Raw genomic sequence first — 18,244 nt, forward strand, 5'->3', positions numbered from 1 at the left:
AAAACCAGCAATAACAATATAACATTACAACATAATAGCCATAAACTAACACTTCTTAATTAATCGAGTATATTATCAATGGAACAACGGGTGTCTCCAATCAGAATTCTGAAATAAATAGAGGCATTACTCTTAAGCAACTTTCTTGAGCAAATTTATCCGAAAGTGTCGCTGAAAGTCTTGGTGTCCTTTCAAACTGCAAACATTACTGATCTGAATAAAGAAATGCTAAAGATGTAACCAAATTCGAATTTACACAAAATGATTTAATCAATAAACCTATCTTTGGAGTCTTTGTCGAAATCCTAAAGGACAACTTGTCTTATCTTGCGGCTCCTGTGAACGTTTATTAATTCAAATGGTTTGTTCGAATTCGTACGGAGTTTCCGCTCGAACCCAAGCTCTCGCGGATCCAGAATTGACAAGATGGCGATCATGACGACGGAGAGTATGGCGTATTTCAAAACAATATCCTTTCTCGAAAATGTCGATGCAAAATGTCGAGTATTTTTGATACGTCATCTAGATGAATTAGCTCAATCCTCGCTGGCGAGGTCGTCTCCGATTTTTCTTTTGCACGCACCAAAGTCACAGAGGCTGAAATTAAAGAATTAAGCTATGTCGTCGACTGCTTCTCCTGACTCAGGAGAAGACCTGGTCGAGCTGACTCCAGTTTTTCGTGATGGGAAAGATATACAGAGGAAATCTCCAAAGGTATGCGATCAGCAATTGCTGTCAACAAACTCTCAACGAGATTAAGCTTTGATATTGTTTTAATTGATTTTCTTTCAAATCTTTCCATGAAACACAATAAAACAACGAATTACGATTAGTCTTGAAAACTCCCGTACGAACCATTCAATCTTGATTTCACCTTGTGCCTCGTGTCATATCACAGTGTTCAATTCAAATCTACCTTCTGCAAACCTCTGTAAGTTTTCAGCACTAAGAGTACTGGAAGTTGAAAACGCTACTTCAACTGTATACTCTGGAAGGTAATTGATAAAACATGGTTGTTATTTCCAGGTGTATGATTCAGAGCTCTGCATGTTAGCCTTACCTCCAGGAGAGCATCAGCTACTGACGAGAGTAACTCAATATCTCTTCACTTGTGGAATCATTCCTGTTGTAGTCAAAAGCCCTACTGAGGCTCTTATACATAGCAGGCACTCCAAGTTTGTAGTGATAGTTTTGCCGGACAGTGATCCTACCCTGATCAGAAAAGTTAGGTTGGTAGCTCATCTCAGTCCTTTACCATAAACATTTTCACTACTAAATATTGCTTATATTATCCCAAAGACTTTAAAAGTACATCTATTGCAATAGAGATGTCACTCCTTCTAAACCAAGTGACAAAAAATTATTAGAGAAATATTACTCAATCAAAGTTGCAGTCTACAACCTTCCCAGGTAATTGACTAGGTAAATGTTAAACTTCTTAATTAAGTTTTCCTTACAGCTTCAACATTCTGTGTATTCACATTTTTTTTTAATATGTGATAACTCAATAAAGTTCTTCAGGAATTTGGGTTGAGCTTTCATTCCAGGTCAGCTGATGGCATCAACTGTCAAACACCAGTGATTGTCATTTCAGTGGCTGATATTTTACCAGGTAGGCTCTAAGTATGTTTCAAGAATGACTAGCCCTTTTTCTTCCTATAAGATTTGTGGATATATGAAAGACATGTAAAAGTAACCTTAAGATTCAGGAACTAGATCAGAAACAAGTGGGAGATTTCACTTCAAATATTTAGCATAATGATAAGATAATGTGTACTTGTATAACTTTATTTGAGTGAGCCATAACTTTTTGCAAAGTTTTAGTTAAAGGGTATAATTACCAGTAAGCTGTTCCTGATTGAAAAACTGAGAAACTGCCTGGTCTTTTCTTTTTTCTTTATCCCATCTCTGCAAAAACCTCTCCCTTCATAGTGATGGTTTATGTTTTTTTCTCAGGAAAATAGTGCAAGGGTGCAGTTTCATGGGTGATAAAAGCTAATGATATCAAATAACAAGTGTAGTGACTTAAGAAATTTAGTCGCAGTACACTGACAGAATTTACTCCAAGTCAAACTTTAGCTATGATCCTAACTCTTGAAAAGAACTAGAAATATGTTAAAACAATTTTCTTGACAAGTGGTTCTTTCCAAACAAATGGTCCCTGGTTTACATGTGTTCTTGGAATTGTCATCTCAGTTTATTATTTTTTCTTTAACAGAAAGTACTTTGCACATGTTGGGCAGAAATGAGATCCAAGAAGCAATCCATAGAACATCAGATCCTGAAAAGTTTGAAACTGATTTGATAACAGCCTTAAGTCATTTCATTAGGCAGACTCACCGTACTGGTAAGTGTCAGAAATATTTTGCTTTCATCTCAGTATGGCCTGTGAGCCCCCATATGACCATTCTGCAGGAGGTTGTTGCTTGACTTCAAATCTGTATAACATCACTCAGAGATCTTTGTGATGTAATTGATGGTGAAGAAGATGGTTAACCCTTTAACTCCCAAGATCTCTTCAGCAATTCTCCTTACTGTCTGCCATACAATTCTTATAATGTTTGTTCAGAGAATTTAGTATTGGATCAACCAATTATCCCCTAATTGATATTTTACCTTATTCTCATCTCTTCTATGCTTGATATTGTAAGGAGGAATTCTGTCTTGATCACTCATGGGAGTTAAAAGGTTAAAAGAGTGGGTCATGGAGCCAATTTTCTAATTTCAGCATGTCTGTATTGTTACTTAAATCTTCTTTAGAATCTTTTAATCATAAATAAAAAATTGAAATGATACATGTGCAGTAGAACAACACCCATCAGTTCATGTTGATTGTTTACCTCTGAACTGATCCCAGTTACAAGTTTGTTGTTAAAGTATTTGGATGAAGCAGTCATGAGAAAAGTATAATCCAAGATGATGTTCTAATGCTTATCCACAGTGGACCAGGGACTGTCATTGTTACCCATGCCAGTCCCAGTCTGTTGGAGTACTGCACCTTTGCAGTATACCTCAGCTCTTGCACACCCATTTGAACATCCAGAGGGAACAGGTTTGACGACTGGTTTAGTAAATTATGCACCAAGAAAGCCAATTCTTACTCAAATTCAAGATCTCAGTGAAAAAAGGTTCGTAGACCAAGTTCAGGAATCTAGGAACCTATTGGTAAGTGGCCAGACTGTGACTCAAGTCATGAACCAAGGACTGGCTACTCCTAAAGCCCCTCCTTCTATGGGACTTGGTACTCAAGAAAATTCAGAAGCAGTGTTACCTGGTATTGAGACACTTTTGAATGCCATTCAAGTGGTGGAAGGTGAATCTCCAGCCACCGATAATGAAGCTCCTTGTTTCACAAAGATCACAGCTCTTAATGCTCCTGACTCTGTTAAATCAAGGTTAGTTTGCGTGTTGTACTTGGTGGTAAAAAGAAGGAAAGATTTCCGCAATTTTTTCCCAACAAGATGACCGCTGGGTTAAAACCGTTTTTTTTAAGGATCAATATTTGCATATCTTGAAAATTGGAAATATTTAAAAGTCGCTTATTGCAATCAGCTTCACTTTTGAACGTCATCAGTTATTCTTGTTTCCTGTTTCTTTTGTGTTCTTCTCCTTTAACAAGCTTAATTTTTTTGTCTTGTTCAAGTTCAACACAGGTTAGATTGCACAGAAAAAAAGTTCATTAAAATAATCAACGTGCGTTGACTCGAGTTTTCACAATTGTAAAAACAACAGCATTGCAAAAATCTTATAGCAAAAAAAATTTACAATTAATTTATAATAAAAGTTATTTTGACAATCTGTAAGTTTAGTCATCCCAGTTGCTTAAACGTTCTGTAATTTTAGTCATCCCAGTTGCTAAGACGTGACGTCATGGGGGAGGGGGGTATTGTTTCCTTTCCATGTTATCCTCTACCCCCTCTAATTGTTTTGCAAATTTTCATAACGATTCACTTTAATAACGCCACTGGGTCGGCAAAACAATCTTATCCATTGTGACTGTCGTTGAATCTCAATATATTTTTACTTTCCCTACGATAGTGCGAACATGTAACGTTAGGGCTTGTCGAGGCTACGGTTTGTGAATAAGATAATTCAGCTTAAAAACACCAGTTCATTAAAGCAACAGCTAAGAAACTCGATTTTGAAAACAAATCACTAGCCGCGATAAATTAATGCATGCTTTAAAATTGTGCACATATGTTCCTGGCAGTCGAGTACGTCGCAGGGGGACTCGTCGATCTTCAACAGAGTCTCGCCCAAGTGCAAAAACAACTAAATCGGATACTGAAGCAGAAGAATCGCTTAACGACAGCAAGAGTCCGTTACCAGCCTGTTTGGCCGGGAAGAAACCTTATTTCCTGTCACTCGATACCTACAGAGAGGCCTTGGCTGATGACCCGAACGCAAATCCTGTGGACAGGCACAATTCTAAAGAAAGGCACAGAAGGTAAGGTTTACTGTTTTTGATTTACCATCTTCGAGGTGGAAGAAGGAATATTGTGTATCTTGAGTTTTTGGACGATATGTGTATGGTTCAAGACCTCAAGCAGTCGTCACTTGCAATAATACTATTACTTACTATTGCAGAATACGAATCACTAAAGCCGCAGAATTCTTCAAAGCAGTCATACCAGGCATGGAACCAAACATGGACAAGGCCACAGCTTTCCACCTTACAGTCCAGTATATGGTTTTCCTACGGAATGCACTTAGACAGCAGGATCCAACAGTCATTCCCAAACTTCACGAGGTTTGTGGCGACGCTGTCAACCAGGCTGTTCAAATGGTTTTATGGAGGTTCCGCCCCATTGCAAGTTCACCCACTGAAGCAAAGCGTGTTCGCTTGTTTTACTCCGGGGGGGGGGGGGGGAGGGGGGGCGAACTCGCAAATTTCCAGTGGTAGGGGGTGAACTTGCAAGGGGACGAAACCTCCATGTGCATAAAAATAAACCTTCCAAGCTTCTTTTCAGAATAAAACTTCCATTTTCTAACATGCTGACAATACTATGCAAGCTAATTCATACGAACAGAACAAAACAGGAATTAGGCCCGCCCTGCATAGAGCTCTAGTGAAAACAGCTAGTGAAACGAAAGTGTTAACTCACCGTTTGCGCCACTAAAACTGGGGAATATCCGTGCAATGTTATATCGTGAAACTCTCCGTTTAAAATTTAATTCATGATGGTAAGGAACATTTTTTGTTGTAGGTGTAAAGGAAAGTGCTAATAATACTAATAATTAGCCTTAAATGCGTTAGGAGTTCTTTGATTTAACATTGATGACTGTTTGTTAAAGGAGGTTAGTTCTCAAACAAATACTGTCCGAGCAGATTTCAGGCCAAACGGAGGACATTGGTTTTTTGCGTGCAGTGGTGACTTAATTAATAATAGATTGTTTGCTTCTTTCTTGCAGACGTTTAAACAGGAATGGTGTAAGGTGTTCAACATGAATGCCCCTCCCGATGCTAATTAACAGTAACAACGCACAGCAATTCCCAGACATGTTCTTTCTCCAAAGAAAAAGAGGAGTTTTTTTACCACAAGCATCTTTGGGAGTGATCTCTGTAGAAGCAAGAAGTTTACAATAACTTTTTCTTCAAATCACCAAAAACAAGAAATATGACAACGCACACTTAAAATCCTGAATTAATTTTTTTGCTTTTTAATTTTCTCCGATTAAAAATAAACCGCTCTCAATCTCCAGCCCTTTTTGATTCACAAATGTGTCGAATTTGTTCCTAAATCTCATTTAAGAATGTAATGATAACTTGATCCATTGCTGAACGGCAATGATGTACATAACATTTGTATTAAAAGCGATTGTGAAATTTTTCAGTATAACGTACGACAAATAATGGATTTTATCATCACGATTAAAATAAATCTCTCATACAGCCAACTTTTTACTAGTCTCCCTTGGTGCGTAAGTTTTTCACGATTATCCCTTTATCTTTATGCATAATTTAATGAGCCTGCTCCATGCATTTATAATTACTGGCGTAGAAAAAGATAATTTGATAATAATAAATTAGAAATCCATACATGTTGCTTATTGGACTCGACAGAATTGGGAACATTCATAAAACATGTAGTAATGGAAGCTGCTTCACGGTTTATACATCATCATGAAAAATTTGCCTTAAATAATTCTTGTTCATCATGCGTAACGATCGTTAACCCTTGAACTCCCACGAGCGACCAAGACAATCTCTCTTTACATTATCGACACAATATCAAGCAGAAAGGTGATAAGAATGAAAAAATTGATCTGGGGATTATTGTTCCAATACCAAATTTTCCATACTTACATCATAAAAATTGCACGGCAGATATTAAGGAGAATTACTTATGAGATCTTGGGAGTGAAGGGGTTAATTTTCCTCGTACTTAACTACCCTTGTTTCCTTTTTAGTTTATTCTTGTATCTTTCCAGGCGCTTGACCTGACTTGTAGTATTGCTATGATTAGCTTGATTTAACTCTCTTCCAAAAACCACCACAAAGCACTATTGATTAGAATTAGCCTTGTCTCCAGGCAACGAAAAATATATCACTAAGAAAATAATTTCAATAATTTTCAATTTTTAAATATCCCCTCCTTTGAGATAACATGAAGTGCCCCTTCTCTACTCTCAACAATGATCAAAGGCTCGTCACTGTTTCATTCTCAATAATTACTTCAGTGTCTCTTTTTATAACAACCCCATCAGTCTTTGAGGATATTTTCTTAATTGACTTCGTCATTACGGAAGATTTCCTTCTCCGCTGACCAGTTCTTTTGGTTGGAACCAGTCCATCCATGTCGTCCATCATTTGTTCTAGGAACGCCTGGTCATCAGTTTCCATGGGAACAACAGAAATGTCACGCACCGCGCGAAACTGACCGCAGTTGTTCAAGTGCTCGTTCTCGAGACGGAAGAAATTCCAAATAAAACGCCTGAAACATAGGAATTTGAGAAAAACACTGCCTTGAAGCAGACACTTCATTGTTCGTGAATTTTGAAAAAACTCCTTTCATCTTTCTAATTTTTAATTAGAAATACATATTAATATTCGTCATCTTTACGGTCCTAGTTCCTTTCCAGTTCATCAACCCCGTTGTCTATCCTCGCAAAGTATTACTTTCAAGGTTTCCTTTCAGCAACTGGAAATTCGTCTTACAATAACACATGGCGTTACATTTTCACGCAAAAACTTTACCCACTGGTTGTTTTTTGTAATGCTGTGGTTTGCACTTCATTTACCGAAAGAAAATAGAAAAAGAGGAAAACAATGAGTCACCACAGCCGGTATATGGAAATGATAGTGGTGTGTCAATCATCGGCGCCATTAACGCACTAAGTCATACGCAGTAAAGGTGGGCAATGGATTATAAAGGGATAACGTAAAAGTGCAGCATTGGGGAAAGGGAAAGAAGTATTGGACGCCGGTTGAGTGAAGTGTACAGTGCATGATGGGAAGGTGGAAGGGGAAAATAGAGTCAGGCAAACTTTGATGTTGGGAAAAAAGTCAATCAATCAGGATTGATATTTGTTTGTTTCATTTTGCACAAAATTACCATTTGACTTACCTAAATACTTCGCACACTGATAAAATAAGCTTCAGAATCTCAGAATGAAATATTTCTAGTTCTCCTACAGAGACTGTTAGCGTCCATAACAACCGGAAAATCAAGTCCTCCACCATAGCGAAGTAGTAAAATGCCTAAAAGGAAAAACGAAACAGTAGATTTTATGCTTGCCATCGGCTTCAGCCGATTACTAAGTACAATGTAAGTTTCTTCTGTGTCAATGCTTCCTTTCATTTCTTGTTCAGAAAGCAGCAACAATTATATAGACCTTGGAATCAAGTAGTTACAACTTGAATGACATGGATCACAACAGTCTTAGTAGATTCGTTTCGGTTTATCATCGATCCCTACTACGTCTATAGCATGTTTCTTTCCACCCTTTCACCCTATGATTGACCAATACGTAATTTCTCCTAACAATATCACCACGCTATCAGAAAAAAACAGGTGATGAGAATCACAAATACATCGAGTAAATGGTGTTTTAACAGAAAAGAAAGGACGAATTTTAATCAAGATCTTTGAAGTGAATGGTTACAGTCCGTGTTAAGGAGCCATCGCTGCTGATGTTCTATCCTGCATCCATACACCCAATCGAGAAATCTCCAACTCACCTTGGATCTATAAACCGTTTCCTCTCTAAGAAATATATTTTCGCCGGACTTTTTATCTAGTAGGCCCCAGTCCATCTTGATGTCCCAGGTCAGGGTGTAACACGTGCTGATAATAGCAGCAATGATCCAGAGCATGAAAAAATGATCAGACCGAACAGAGTCTGATTTGGCTGTGAAAAGAAAATATCTACTATCATACACAACCTAAAAACCTCTCTCACGAAATTCACGTTATTTTGCTTTAGATGCACATTCTTTGCTTTAATAGACGATTTATCTCCGTGATCAACGAAAGTAGCTGTACCCTCCTTCATTATTCCGAGACACGGTGGTTCAGTGTTTACTTTCTACAGACTTGACCCGGATCAAATAATCCGGGCTCGACATCAGGCCTGGTTCATTGTGTTGTGTTCCTGGCCACACACTAAACTCCCACTGACTCTCCACGCGAGGTAAAAATGTGAACCGCCAAGAAAACCAGACGAGATAGTCACTGTGGACGACGATTGATGGATTAGCATTCAATCCCGAAGGAGAAGCAATAATCCTGGTCGTTTCATGTTGCAGGAATCAATCACAGGGTAAGAAGACTTTTTCATACCCCATATTTCTTGTTGATTGTTTTGCATCAGGTGATAGCGTTCCCCGCAGATGCCTCTTAACCCACTAAGCGGTAACAGCTGCCAATATTTTAAGTTCTGATTGAATTTCCGCTAGCTGTGCTCTTTATACTTCAAGCCCCTGCTTGCAGCCGCAAGTCAGCGAAAAAGAATACATTTTATACCCATCACAACAAGAAGAAAAACGCCCTTACCAAGCGTAGAAAACGCCACCACGAAGAATGATGTGGAGTACTTGCCAGCGTTAACAAGATGTGGAAAGGCGTGTTTGGTGTCCCTGTACCGCCTCAAGCACTGAGCAAAACGGAACCAGGCAGGTAGGCAGGCAACGAGAGGACGGATACCATATAATGTACCATCACAAATCATATCTTCCGCTGAAATAAAATATATATGCACATATATGCGGAGTAATTCGTTATAAAACAAGGACAACAAAGCGCTTCTCTTTGAAGGAGTACCAGAATTAGCAACCTCTTTATGGGCACGCTCAATTCCACCACCAACCTTCCGTTTTCAAGGACAGGCTTGGTTACCGCGTTGCGTTCTGGAGCACCTTGACCTCAGTGCCTCTGTCAACTCACGAGAAATAACGAAGAGAAAATACAAAAATTCTGGATTGTCATTAACCTGGAATTTCCTAGACCTCCATCCAAATGGTAAAGAAATACTCCATATCACTTTATAACTCAATAAGAACCTGGAATGATCTTCAGCAGATGTAAGGCATTGAGCCCGTGAAGACGTTAGCCAATTAGTTGTAAAAATAGCTTTCATCGTTGCCCTTTAGAATGACTGGACCAGCTTTTGGGGACATTGAAAAGAGGACTGACATTAAATTTATTTTGGAGAAAGAGTGGACATTTCAAGATACAAAAATATATTATATAACAACTACACTCACAGTTAGTCACGTGCCAGTCATGAGCGTAGAAACAAATAATGAACTGGAAATCAAGAAGTGCCACAGCTAAACTGTTAAGTTGATCTGCCAGCCAGAAATCGGCGAATCCCACGTGTTGAAAAGGAGCAGTAAAAATGCGAAACTTTAAAGAGAACAAATAATAAAATGTTACCATTCAGATAACTCCATTAAAATGGGTTAAGTTTTCCTTTCCGAGGGATGCTGTATTTTTGTAAATTTATTTTGATTTTGAATCACGTGCCTCAATTTGGCGACTTTTGGTTTGTGGGGATAGACTGAAGCGATTGGCCAATTAACAAATCTATAGGTGGCTGGAGAGTATGGAAGTGAACCGTAATCAGACGTCCCTAGATTTTAGTTTTCAGACGTTGGCAACTCTGCAAAGGTCGCACCTTCATAGGAAACCTTTGACCTAACGTGTCATGGCGCGACCTTTATGCGATCAGTTATGAAAAACTTTCAAACTAAATGTTCCCAACCCTAGCCCAAGCCCTCACTTTATTACCTAACAAAAGAGGAGAAGTGAACAAGAGCGAGAATGAACTTGACATTAAAGCTGGAATCTTCGATTAAATTCCCAATGAATAAAGCTACATTTGCACTCTGAACGATGAAAAAAATTTGCCTTAACTCACCAGAACTCTAAGAAGCCAGAAGCGTGCTTTGTAATAGCAGATTTTGAACGGATTGATCGTGAACAAGAATAGGAACGACACTAGAACCAAATTGGGAGAGAAGGATTCTATTCCTATCTTGTGACTAAACATGAACACCACAAGACTGATGGCCCACAGGACACCCAGCAACAGCGCAACCTGAAATGGTAAGAAACGGTTTGTGTGAGAGGAAAGGGCCAATTATCAGGGCCCAGTTGTTCGAAGGCCGATTAGCGCTAACCCAGGGTTAGATTTTAATCTGGGTTTCTTTATTCCTTTACTCTAAAGCCTTTTTGGGAAAATTTTCAGTGTCCTTTTCAAAGCATCAAATAGTCATACTCTAGACAAAAAGAATTCGATTGAACTTTCTTTTAAAGCTTTTAGATCTGAAATCGGATTTCACACTAACCCTGGGTTATCTTAACCCAGCTTTGAACAACCCGGCCCAGTTCTCTAACTCAACAATAACGCAGGGCGACGCCATCCTTGAGAACTAAGAAAATAAATTGAACAGGATGGCATTTGCCAGCACCTTTTATTGCAACGGCGGTTGACTAAGATTGTCTGTGAGCGATTATTTTGTCCCCTAACTCTTCTTCCTCCTTTTAAAGAGTACATTCCTTTGACTAACTCGATTATTTTGTAATTCAGTAATTTCGTGCAAAAGTGAGAATTTTGTGAAAAGTACAGCGAACAATTGTTTCTTAAGTGGAGTAGATGGCAGTTAGTGCTCTATGTGGGTCAAGCCACAAACTTGTTTATCAGGTAATTTAGTGTTAACAATTGGGTTGAAAACGTAAATTAGCGATTAGCTAATCGCTAATGACGAAGGGCTAACACTCGAAACGTCAGCTTTTTTACCCTTTACGGTGGCTAATTTACGTTTTCAACCCAGTTGTTAACACTAAATTACCTGCTATACTCTCCCACCGACGCAGCACCACAGTTTCTTTAGAAACTTACCCCTTTATTCACAAACTTGTTTATGTCGACCAGAAGGGCTTCAGGGACATGGCAGAAACATAATTATTTTAAAAAGCCTTGGGGTTCTCTTTTTACTACTCTATCCCTAACAGGAGTAAATGAGATTTGATGTTCTATTGGGTAAAGGCACAAAATTGCTTGCGTCGAACAGGATTTGAGCCAGACGTCAGAAATGCAATGATTTCAGAAAGCTTACTCTACCTCTAACAGATGTTGGTAACTGAGGTGGTCACGTGGGTCAAGTTCAAATATGAGCACGTGATTAACACCAGCTTGGCGCCAGCCCCAGGTATTCACGGCCAAAAGAAAAGTGACTAACACAAATAGGAAAACTCCGCGGTAAATACGTATGGCAATGTCAAACTCTCCACTGTGATCTGTAAAGAAAGCTGGAGAAAACAATATCGAGACAGTTTTTCAGGAAAGTTTTGCATGAAATCGTCTCCTAAAAATTTATTTTTTAAGGAAGGTTTTGAATGAAAGAGTCAAAAGTAAACCTGATTTGATATAACGCTCTGTATGTAATAGGGAGTATTACATCTCTTGAAAGTTGCATTATGAACTCTTACCCGTAACTGTAGCAACGGAAATAAGCATCAGGAAGAGACCAGCTAAGAATCCTACTCGAAATGAAACCCAGTTTCCATGCTAGGGAAGGTAAAAAAAGAGATCCACAACAGTCATTTCCTCTCTTAATGAAAGCTTTGTCTAAGCAGGTAAAATATAAAAGAAAGAGCAAATATGGGGTAGATTCAGTGACTGACAAATTAAGTTGGAGGGGATGGGAATATGGTTAAAAGGTACATCACAATACCATTGAGAATATGACAAATCTCCCTTTTACTGCTCTTTTGATGCTTGATTGTATAGGACATGTTCTCACAACCATAGTGCAAGGCATCATCAGTGTCAAGTACCTTGACTCTGATGATGTCTTCTGCTCAGGTTGTGAAAGGTTCATCACTTTCACCAATATCACTTGTTTTCAGGACTATCCTCACACTAACAGTTCCACTACATCTTTTGACAGTTATCCCCTGTTTCAAAACCTGATGTTTTGCTAGCACAGCAATTTGTATCATTTCCTCTTTTTCATAATTTCAAGAATGTAATAGAGTCTTAGTCAAGAAAAAGTTAAGATACATTTAAAGTCACAAACACAACAATGGACATTGCGTTGTGTGTAACATAACTTACCCTAAGTTCCTCTGCCAAAGGAGGAACTCTCAATCTGTTCATGGCTTTAGAGCGGTTTCCATCCTCAAGTTCAGATATATATAATTCCTGAAAATTTATGGCAAACCAAAATAAGCAAATTCGACAGAACTTGATCTCCAAACCCAGGTTATTTTTTAATACAAAGAACTCTTGTTTAAAGTTTTAATAATGGGAATAACATTTCCATGCATAATGACACTTGAAAAAGGTATTTAGCACTCACAGCAAAATTTATATTCTTGAGACTGCTAAATTAAGTGCTCTGAGGAGAATAATACAACAAGTACTCAAACTCTCACCTCAGTGTTTAGAATAAGCTCATCTACATGTTTATTAACAAAGAAATCAGCCACCTCCACTTTTTCTTTCCTGTACTCAGCACCATTAGTAGTTTCAAATAGCTAGAAATGACACAAGTTAAAAAAAAAATAGGAAATGACAAGGAAAACGGATAAATGATTTGCCTCTAAATATATCCACTTGTTTTCTCTGATTTGATTACCTTCAAATAGGATAGATAGATAGATAGATATATAGGGAGTCTGCAAGTCGATTTTCATGTGGAACAGTGCTCAATACGTTGAGGCAGAGCGGAATAAATATTTTAAGAGGAAAAAAGGATGCAACCACATTTACCCGACAAGCCTGTTTCGTGAATCGCTTCACTCTTCAGGGGTTTAATGAAAGAATATTCATGTGACTATCGTGTATTTACTAGGAAAATTTACATAATATGCGGTAAACTTAAAAACTTAAAAAAAAAAGAAACAAAACGTTGCTACACAACAGCTGAACTTTAAAGTTTTTAAGTTTACCGTGTATTATGTAAATTTTCCTAGTATATACATGATAGTCACATGAATATTCTTTCATTAAACCCCTGAAGAGTGAAGCGATTCACGAAACAGGCTTGTTGGGTAAATGTAGTTGCGTCCTTTTTTCCTCTTAAAATATTTATATATATTTGTATATATACACACATACTATTATATTATTAATTAAAATATATATCTTATTAGATGTTTTGGTGTGTAGCCCTATAGGCTCTTCAAAGAGAAGAGTCTAGTGAATGTTCAGTACCTTATCATGTTTCTTGAGAATTTTCCTAAATCCAGTAAAATTAAGTTGCTGAAAGTTGAATGAAAGTATGCTTATCAAACATGATCAAAGTGCTTAGTGACCTTTTGGTGTCATCACTTCAGCTTATTCAAAGGTGTCCCATTAGTTAGTAAACCAAAAAAAAAAACATAATGTCAAATATAACACAAATCAGTAAGCATATGTCTTTTTGAACAATATCAATCAACCCATAAAAGATAATAAAACAATAAAAAAGATAATGAAAACCCATGAACTCTTAAAAAAGGAAATTAGGTAGTTGCAATAATTGTTTAACTGAAACATAATTTTACCAAACAGGGTCAAGAGATCATACAAAATATGAGACCATAATACCTTGGAGTGTTGTGCTTTGACCAGCTTTCAAAAGAGTAAGTAGGGATGGAAAGGACAAAAAAATAGGCAAAGTAGCAGAAATAGTCAAAAACAACTTTGATTTCTTCTCAAACCTTAGTGGTTGACATGTAACTTCTCCCTATAACATCTGTTTATTATCTAAATGTCTTTTTGTACAATATCAAGTAAATGGGTAATGACAACATTGAAACTTATCACTAACAGGTAGAAGTTGTTGCCTTGATCTAACTCCAGTTTACACTAATTTACTTGGAAATAGGGAGGATTAACAGTCAGATCTTGGGTGTTATAGGGTAAAAGAATTATTTCCAAAAAAAAAATTATCTTGTAGTAAATGAAGCCCTCATAATAACTTCCTGAGTAGTTTCTAATGTTCATAGTTTCTAATGTTCATAAAGCTTACACAGAACCCCAAAACTGTGAGTTAAAAGTAGTTTCTTGTGTAAATGTTTACCTGATAATTTTGTAGAAGAACTAAGCTAAGATAAAATTCCCCAAAGGCAAACTTGAGATGATTGACCTTCTTCTTTCTTTTGACCTTGACCTTTTTGCTGGGTTCAGGTGCAAGTGTCACTTTTTTTGATGTTGCCAAGGTGCTGAGGCTAGGTCCTACTTTAAGAGAGCCAGCCATATGAAGTTCATTTTTGAGAGCTGTGTACTTACGACCAGCTTCAGCAATCTTCTCTTCAAAGGGAAATATCAAAAATTGGTTCAGTATGTCAGTATCTGAGCAGCTGTGTGCCTACCCCTTCCCTAACCCAACATTAACCCTACCTAGTCAGTTATCAGACTGTTTGACTGTATGGTGGAATGGTTACCAAAGGATCTTACATATGTAAGTCAGCAAAGTAGAGAAAAATGTCCCTTCCACTAAAAAACTGCTAAGTACAAGGAGTATGAAGCATTTCAACTTTCAAGTTTGCTCCACAATATCATTTCATGATTCCATAATTTCTTTACAACATATTTATCCAGGGACACTACAATATGCTATAAAGAAGGTACCTACCTGCAAAGAATGTATTAATTTTTTCTAGTTCTTCATCACAGTACCTAAACCACTGCTCTTCAAATGATGAAAAATGGCCCTGTACAACTGAATCAGGATTTTCTGCAAAAAAAAGACATTTAATATTAGTGTAAATATATTTTGTAACACAACACATTTTAACAAATACTTCTTTAAAATTGTCAACTATAGTTGTTTGGAAAATAAAGCAAAGAAAGAAACTCAGGCTTAACAGAATCATCAACTATTATAACTACAGTTGATGATGCTTCTTATAACAAAATACTAAGTTTGTGGTATAAGAGTATCAAATTTTGGCCATAAAATATTATTAAACTTTCATGGAGTATATTGCAAACCCATAATCACTTGAGCCCTTGGTTGATTTAATAGCCCAGTTGGTTAGAGTGCTACACTACCATAGTGAGATGGTCATGGGTTTACATCCTGTGGTCATGCTTTATAATCACAAAATTATTAAAAGTTATTCAATTGATAGTGGTAATAGGAGCAAGCCGAGTCCAATTCGGTCTGTAATCATACAAGTGATTAACAAAATTGGATAACTGAGAAGAGGGAGACCAATTTTTTAATCCCTAGTATGATTATGGACAGGATTGGACAACACAAAGCCCTGTTACCAATTCATCAAAACTACAACAAAATTCAAGTTAGAAACTGGACATTGGTTATACATTTTCATAATATCATAAAATGCAAGACAACAGCACATGCAAATGAAGCATTCTGTCCACTTACACAGGCATGACATGTTAACTGTCCCTTTAACTGTGCTATTACACCATCCAATAACAAGCATGACAAGTTCACTGTCCTATTAGTGCTCAAATCAGGCTGGTGATAACCAATCAAGTTTGAGAATATTATTTTGTTATAGTTTTGATAAATAATGGTAATAGGACCCAGTGGAGTTCAATTTGGTCTGTAATCATACGAGTGATTAACAAAATCAGACGACCTTGAAGCAGGAGTCCAATTTGTCAATCGCGCCTATGATTAACCGGCAGAATTGGATGAAACGAAGTTCTGTTACCAATTAATCATAACCACTATAATGAAAAAAAAAAACAACAAAAAAACATTTAGGACAGACATCTCCATCAGGGATAATGTCTACAGTAAAAAATTTACAGCCAACTGTCCAATTACACTATCCGATTATAACTGTACAGAGTGATTAGTGAAATATAAAGCAGCTGATACACCAATCACATTTGAGGAAATTGTAATGGTTATAATAATTATATCATTAATGGGCTCACAAATGCATTCTTACCATCCTTCTGGGGCAGCTTTTCCAGTCCACCATAAAGTACATCCTTAAGTTGCTTAAATTTGGAACAAAAAATGAAACACCAAAATAACAAATTCACTTTAGTTAACCCATGAAGCCCCACAGGAAACTGATGAAATGTAAGCCCCCTCTACTGGAACCCAACTGGGACCACTTGTTTATTGAGTTCTCACATTATCACTAAGAACTCCCACTTATCAATAACCACATTAAACAACTTCTTAAAACTATCTTATGAATAGACATATTGCAATATGCATGCTCCCATAAAACTAGAAATCTTCTGGAACACAATACACTGCCATGAATAAATCATTCCAAAAATGCATGTGTATCTAACATTTTTTTTATAGAAGGGATAATGTTTCATCAAAGAGACATCCACATGTCTGTACAAGTATTGAAAATTTCTCTCAGTATGCAGTTAGGAATTTGTACAACTGCACTTCTTCAGCTAATCAATCTAATGCATTACATTCAAAATGACTTTTCTGCTCACTTATTTGCTCATGACAAATTTATTTAACTTCATACACTTTAGGAGTCAAATGGTTAAGAAGGCAGTCAATGAATCCCAGCTTAAACTCAAGAAAGGTGCGCGCACCAAATAAGAAAAACTCAGTCAACAAGTTAACATGCCCAGCTAACACTGATAGTTTCAGTTTTGCTTCTATCTATATTCTTTTCTATGTTCTGTTATTGTGTACGTAAATATTGTTCATTATGTAAGTTTCTCTAGATTTTTACAAAATAATGGAAACAGTTCTTTTCAAATTACTTGGTAACTAATATATATGTGAGACATCCGAATATATTTCTCAGATTAAAATTTGTGGTCTTTATAAAAAGTGTGAAGTACTTCTTCAGAATGTAAGAGAGACCCGTGAGATCAGAGTCATAAATATAAAGGCAAGTTGACAGGTTAAGGCAAATTCCCTACTTATTTTCTAATTTTAGCTCATTACTGAGCACAAAATGACGTGCTGATCTAATAAAGCCGAATTTAACGAAGGTTTTACATCTTGATATTTCTCTGTTTCTGTTCATGATAAGGTGTAACAGGGAATAAAATATGAAAGAGAAAAACTATTCAGCCGAATATAATATTGAACCATCTACAATCACATCAAATTCACGTCTTTTTGTGTGTGTAAAATTCGAAACACTTTTAAGCTTACAAGTAACGTAATCAACAGTTGATATTCTAACCTGTTTATTTGAAATTATTTCTGCACCGGTAAACAAAATTACAATCGTCTAAGGGAAATTTATGCATGCACTACTAGGCAAGGTTGTCGGCAAAGAAAAATATCCCTTTGTTAATGTGGGCATAAAGAATGATTCAAATGATTCAGTCTTGTGCTACTAACAACAAAACATAACAAAAGTCATGTAAATTATCTTTAAGATAATCTCAATACACGTATCATTGTTCTCCAAATCCATTATTTTAAATTATACCGGAACTTTAGAACTAGACTTTAGACAGTTGTGATAAACAAATGATGACCGTGGCTGTAAGATAACAAAAATTTCTCAACTAAGCAAAGCTTTGAAGCAATCAAAAAATACGGTATTAATGAAATAGTTGTACCTCATATCTTATGTATTGGCTTCGCCATTCCGGCGTTATATGAGCACCAAGATGCTCTGTAAACTTCATGTGTATCAAGCAAAGTCATCAGTTGCACATGGTGACCTCTTAATGCTCAGGGCCATTTCGACGTCAAAATGTAAAAATAAACTTTAACTCCCTCATAATTCAAGATGGCCGACTATGTGAAGTGTTTCCGGTATTTTCCGGCCATGGAAATTCATTCCCAGGTTTCCACGGTTTTAATATCAAATGAGGAAAACTG

The 18,244-nt window shown here is 37.0% G+C and overlaps 2 protein-coding genes across 3 annotated transcripts; one reads left to right on the plus strand and one right to left on the minus strand.

Annotated features, from left to right (window-relative positions):
- The first annotated feature begins 396 nt into the window (after nt 1–396).
- On the plus strand, nt 397–5,548 carry LOC131796055 (uncharacterized). The gene is made up of 8 exons (XM_066165201.1): nt 397–714; nt 1,027–1,229; nt 1,548–1,612; nt 2,219–2,347; nt 2,942–3,395; nt 4,211–4,447; nt 4,588–4,750; nt 5,413–5,548. Exons 1-8 carry the CDS (start codon nt 619–621, stop codon nt 5,470–5,472), a joined length of 1,407 nt encoding a protein of 468 aa, XP_066021298.1. The 5' UTR covers nt 397–618; the 3' UTR covers nt 5,473–5,548.
- A 90-nt stretch (nt 5,549–5,638) lies between these two features.
- Nucleotides 5,639–18,153, minus strand: LOC131795990 (solute carrier family 53 member 1). 2 transcript variants are annotated; one of them, XM_059113632.2, is made up of 15 exons: nt 17,980–18,153; nt 16,368–16,419; nt 15,071–15,172; nt 14,516–14,745; nt 13,666–13,713; nt 12,885–12,986; nt 12,565–12,651; nt 11,937–12,015; nt 11,569–11,756; nt 10,363–10,542; nt 9,707–9,848; nt 8,997–9,179; nt 8,183–8,352; nt 7,569–7,702; nt 5,639–6,935 (listed from the first exon to the last, which is right to left on the minus strand). In XM_059113632.2, the coding sequence occupies exons 1-15, from the start codon at nt 18,046–18,048 to the stop codon at nt 6,641–6,643; spliced, it is 2,061 nt and encodes a 686-aa protein (XP_058969615.1). In that variant the 5' UTR covers nt 18,049–18,153; the 3' UTR covers nt 5,639–6,640. The 2 variants fall into 2 exon arrangements, with proteins under 2 accessions (XP_058969615.1, XP_058969616.1); XM_059113633.2 differs by lacking the exon at nt 13,666–13,713.
- Between the last annotated feature and the right edge of the window lie 91 nt (nt 18,154–18,244).

The sequence above is a fragment of the Pocillopora verrucosa genome, chromosome 4 (genome assembly GCF_036669915.1).
Source record: "Pocillopora verrucosa isolate sample1 chromosome 4, ASM3666991v2, whole genome shotgun sequence".
NCBI lineage: Eukaryota > Metazoa > Cnidaria > Anthozoa > Scleractinia > Pocilloporidae > Pocillopora > Pocillopora verrucosa.

Excerpts from the sequence above, each read along its gene's own strand:
- LOC131796055 (XM_066165201.1), top strand. The coding sequence starts at position 619 with ATGTCGTCGACTGCTTCTCCTGACTCAGGAGAAGACCTGGTCGAGCTG. Across the intron at positions 1,613-2,218 it reads AGTGGCTGATATTTTACCAG|AAAGTACTTTGCACATGTTG; the intron begins GTAGGCTCTAAG and ends TTTCTTTAACAG. Across the intron at positions 2,348-2,941 it reads TAGGCAGACTCACCGTACTG|TGGACCAGGGACTGTCATTG; the intron begins GTAAGTGTCAGA and ends GCTTATCCACAG.
- LOC131795990 (XM_059113632.2), bottom strand. The coding sequence starts at position 18,048 with ATGAAGTTTACAGAGCATCTTGGTGCTCATATAACGCCGGAATGGCGA. Across the intron at positions 13,714-14,515 it reads TTCTTCTACAAAATTATCAG|CAACTTAATTTTACTGGATT; the intron begins GTAAACATTTAC and ends TTCAACTTTCAG. Across the intron at positions 10,543-11,568 it reads GTTACCAACATCTGTTAGAG|GTTGCGCTGTTGCTGGGTGT; the intron begins GTAGAGTAAGCT and ends TTACCATTTCAG.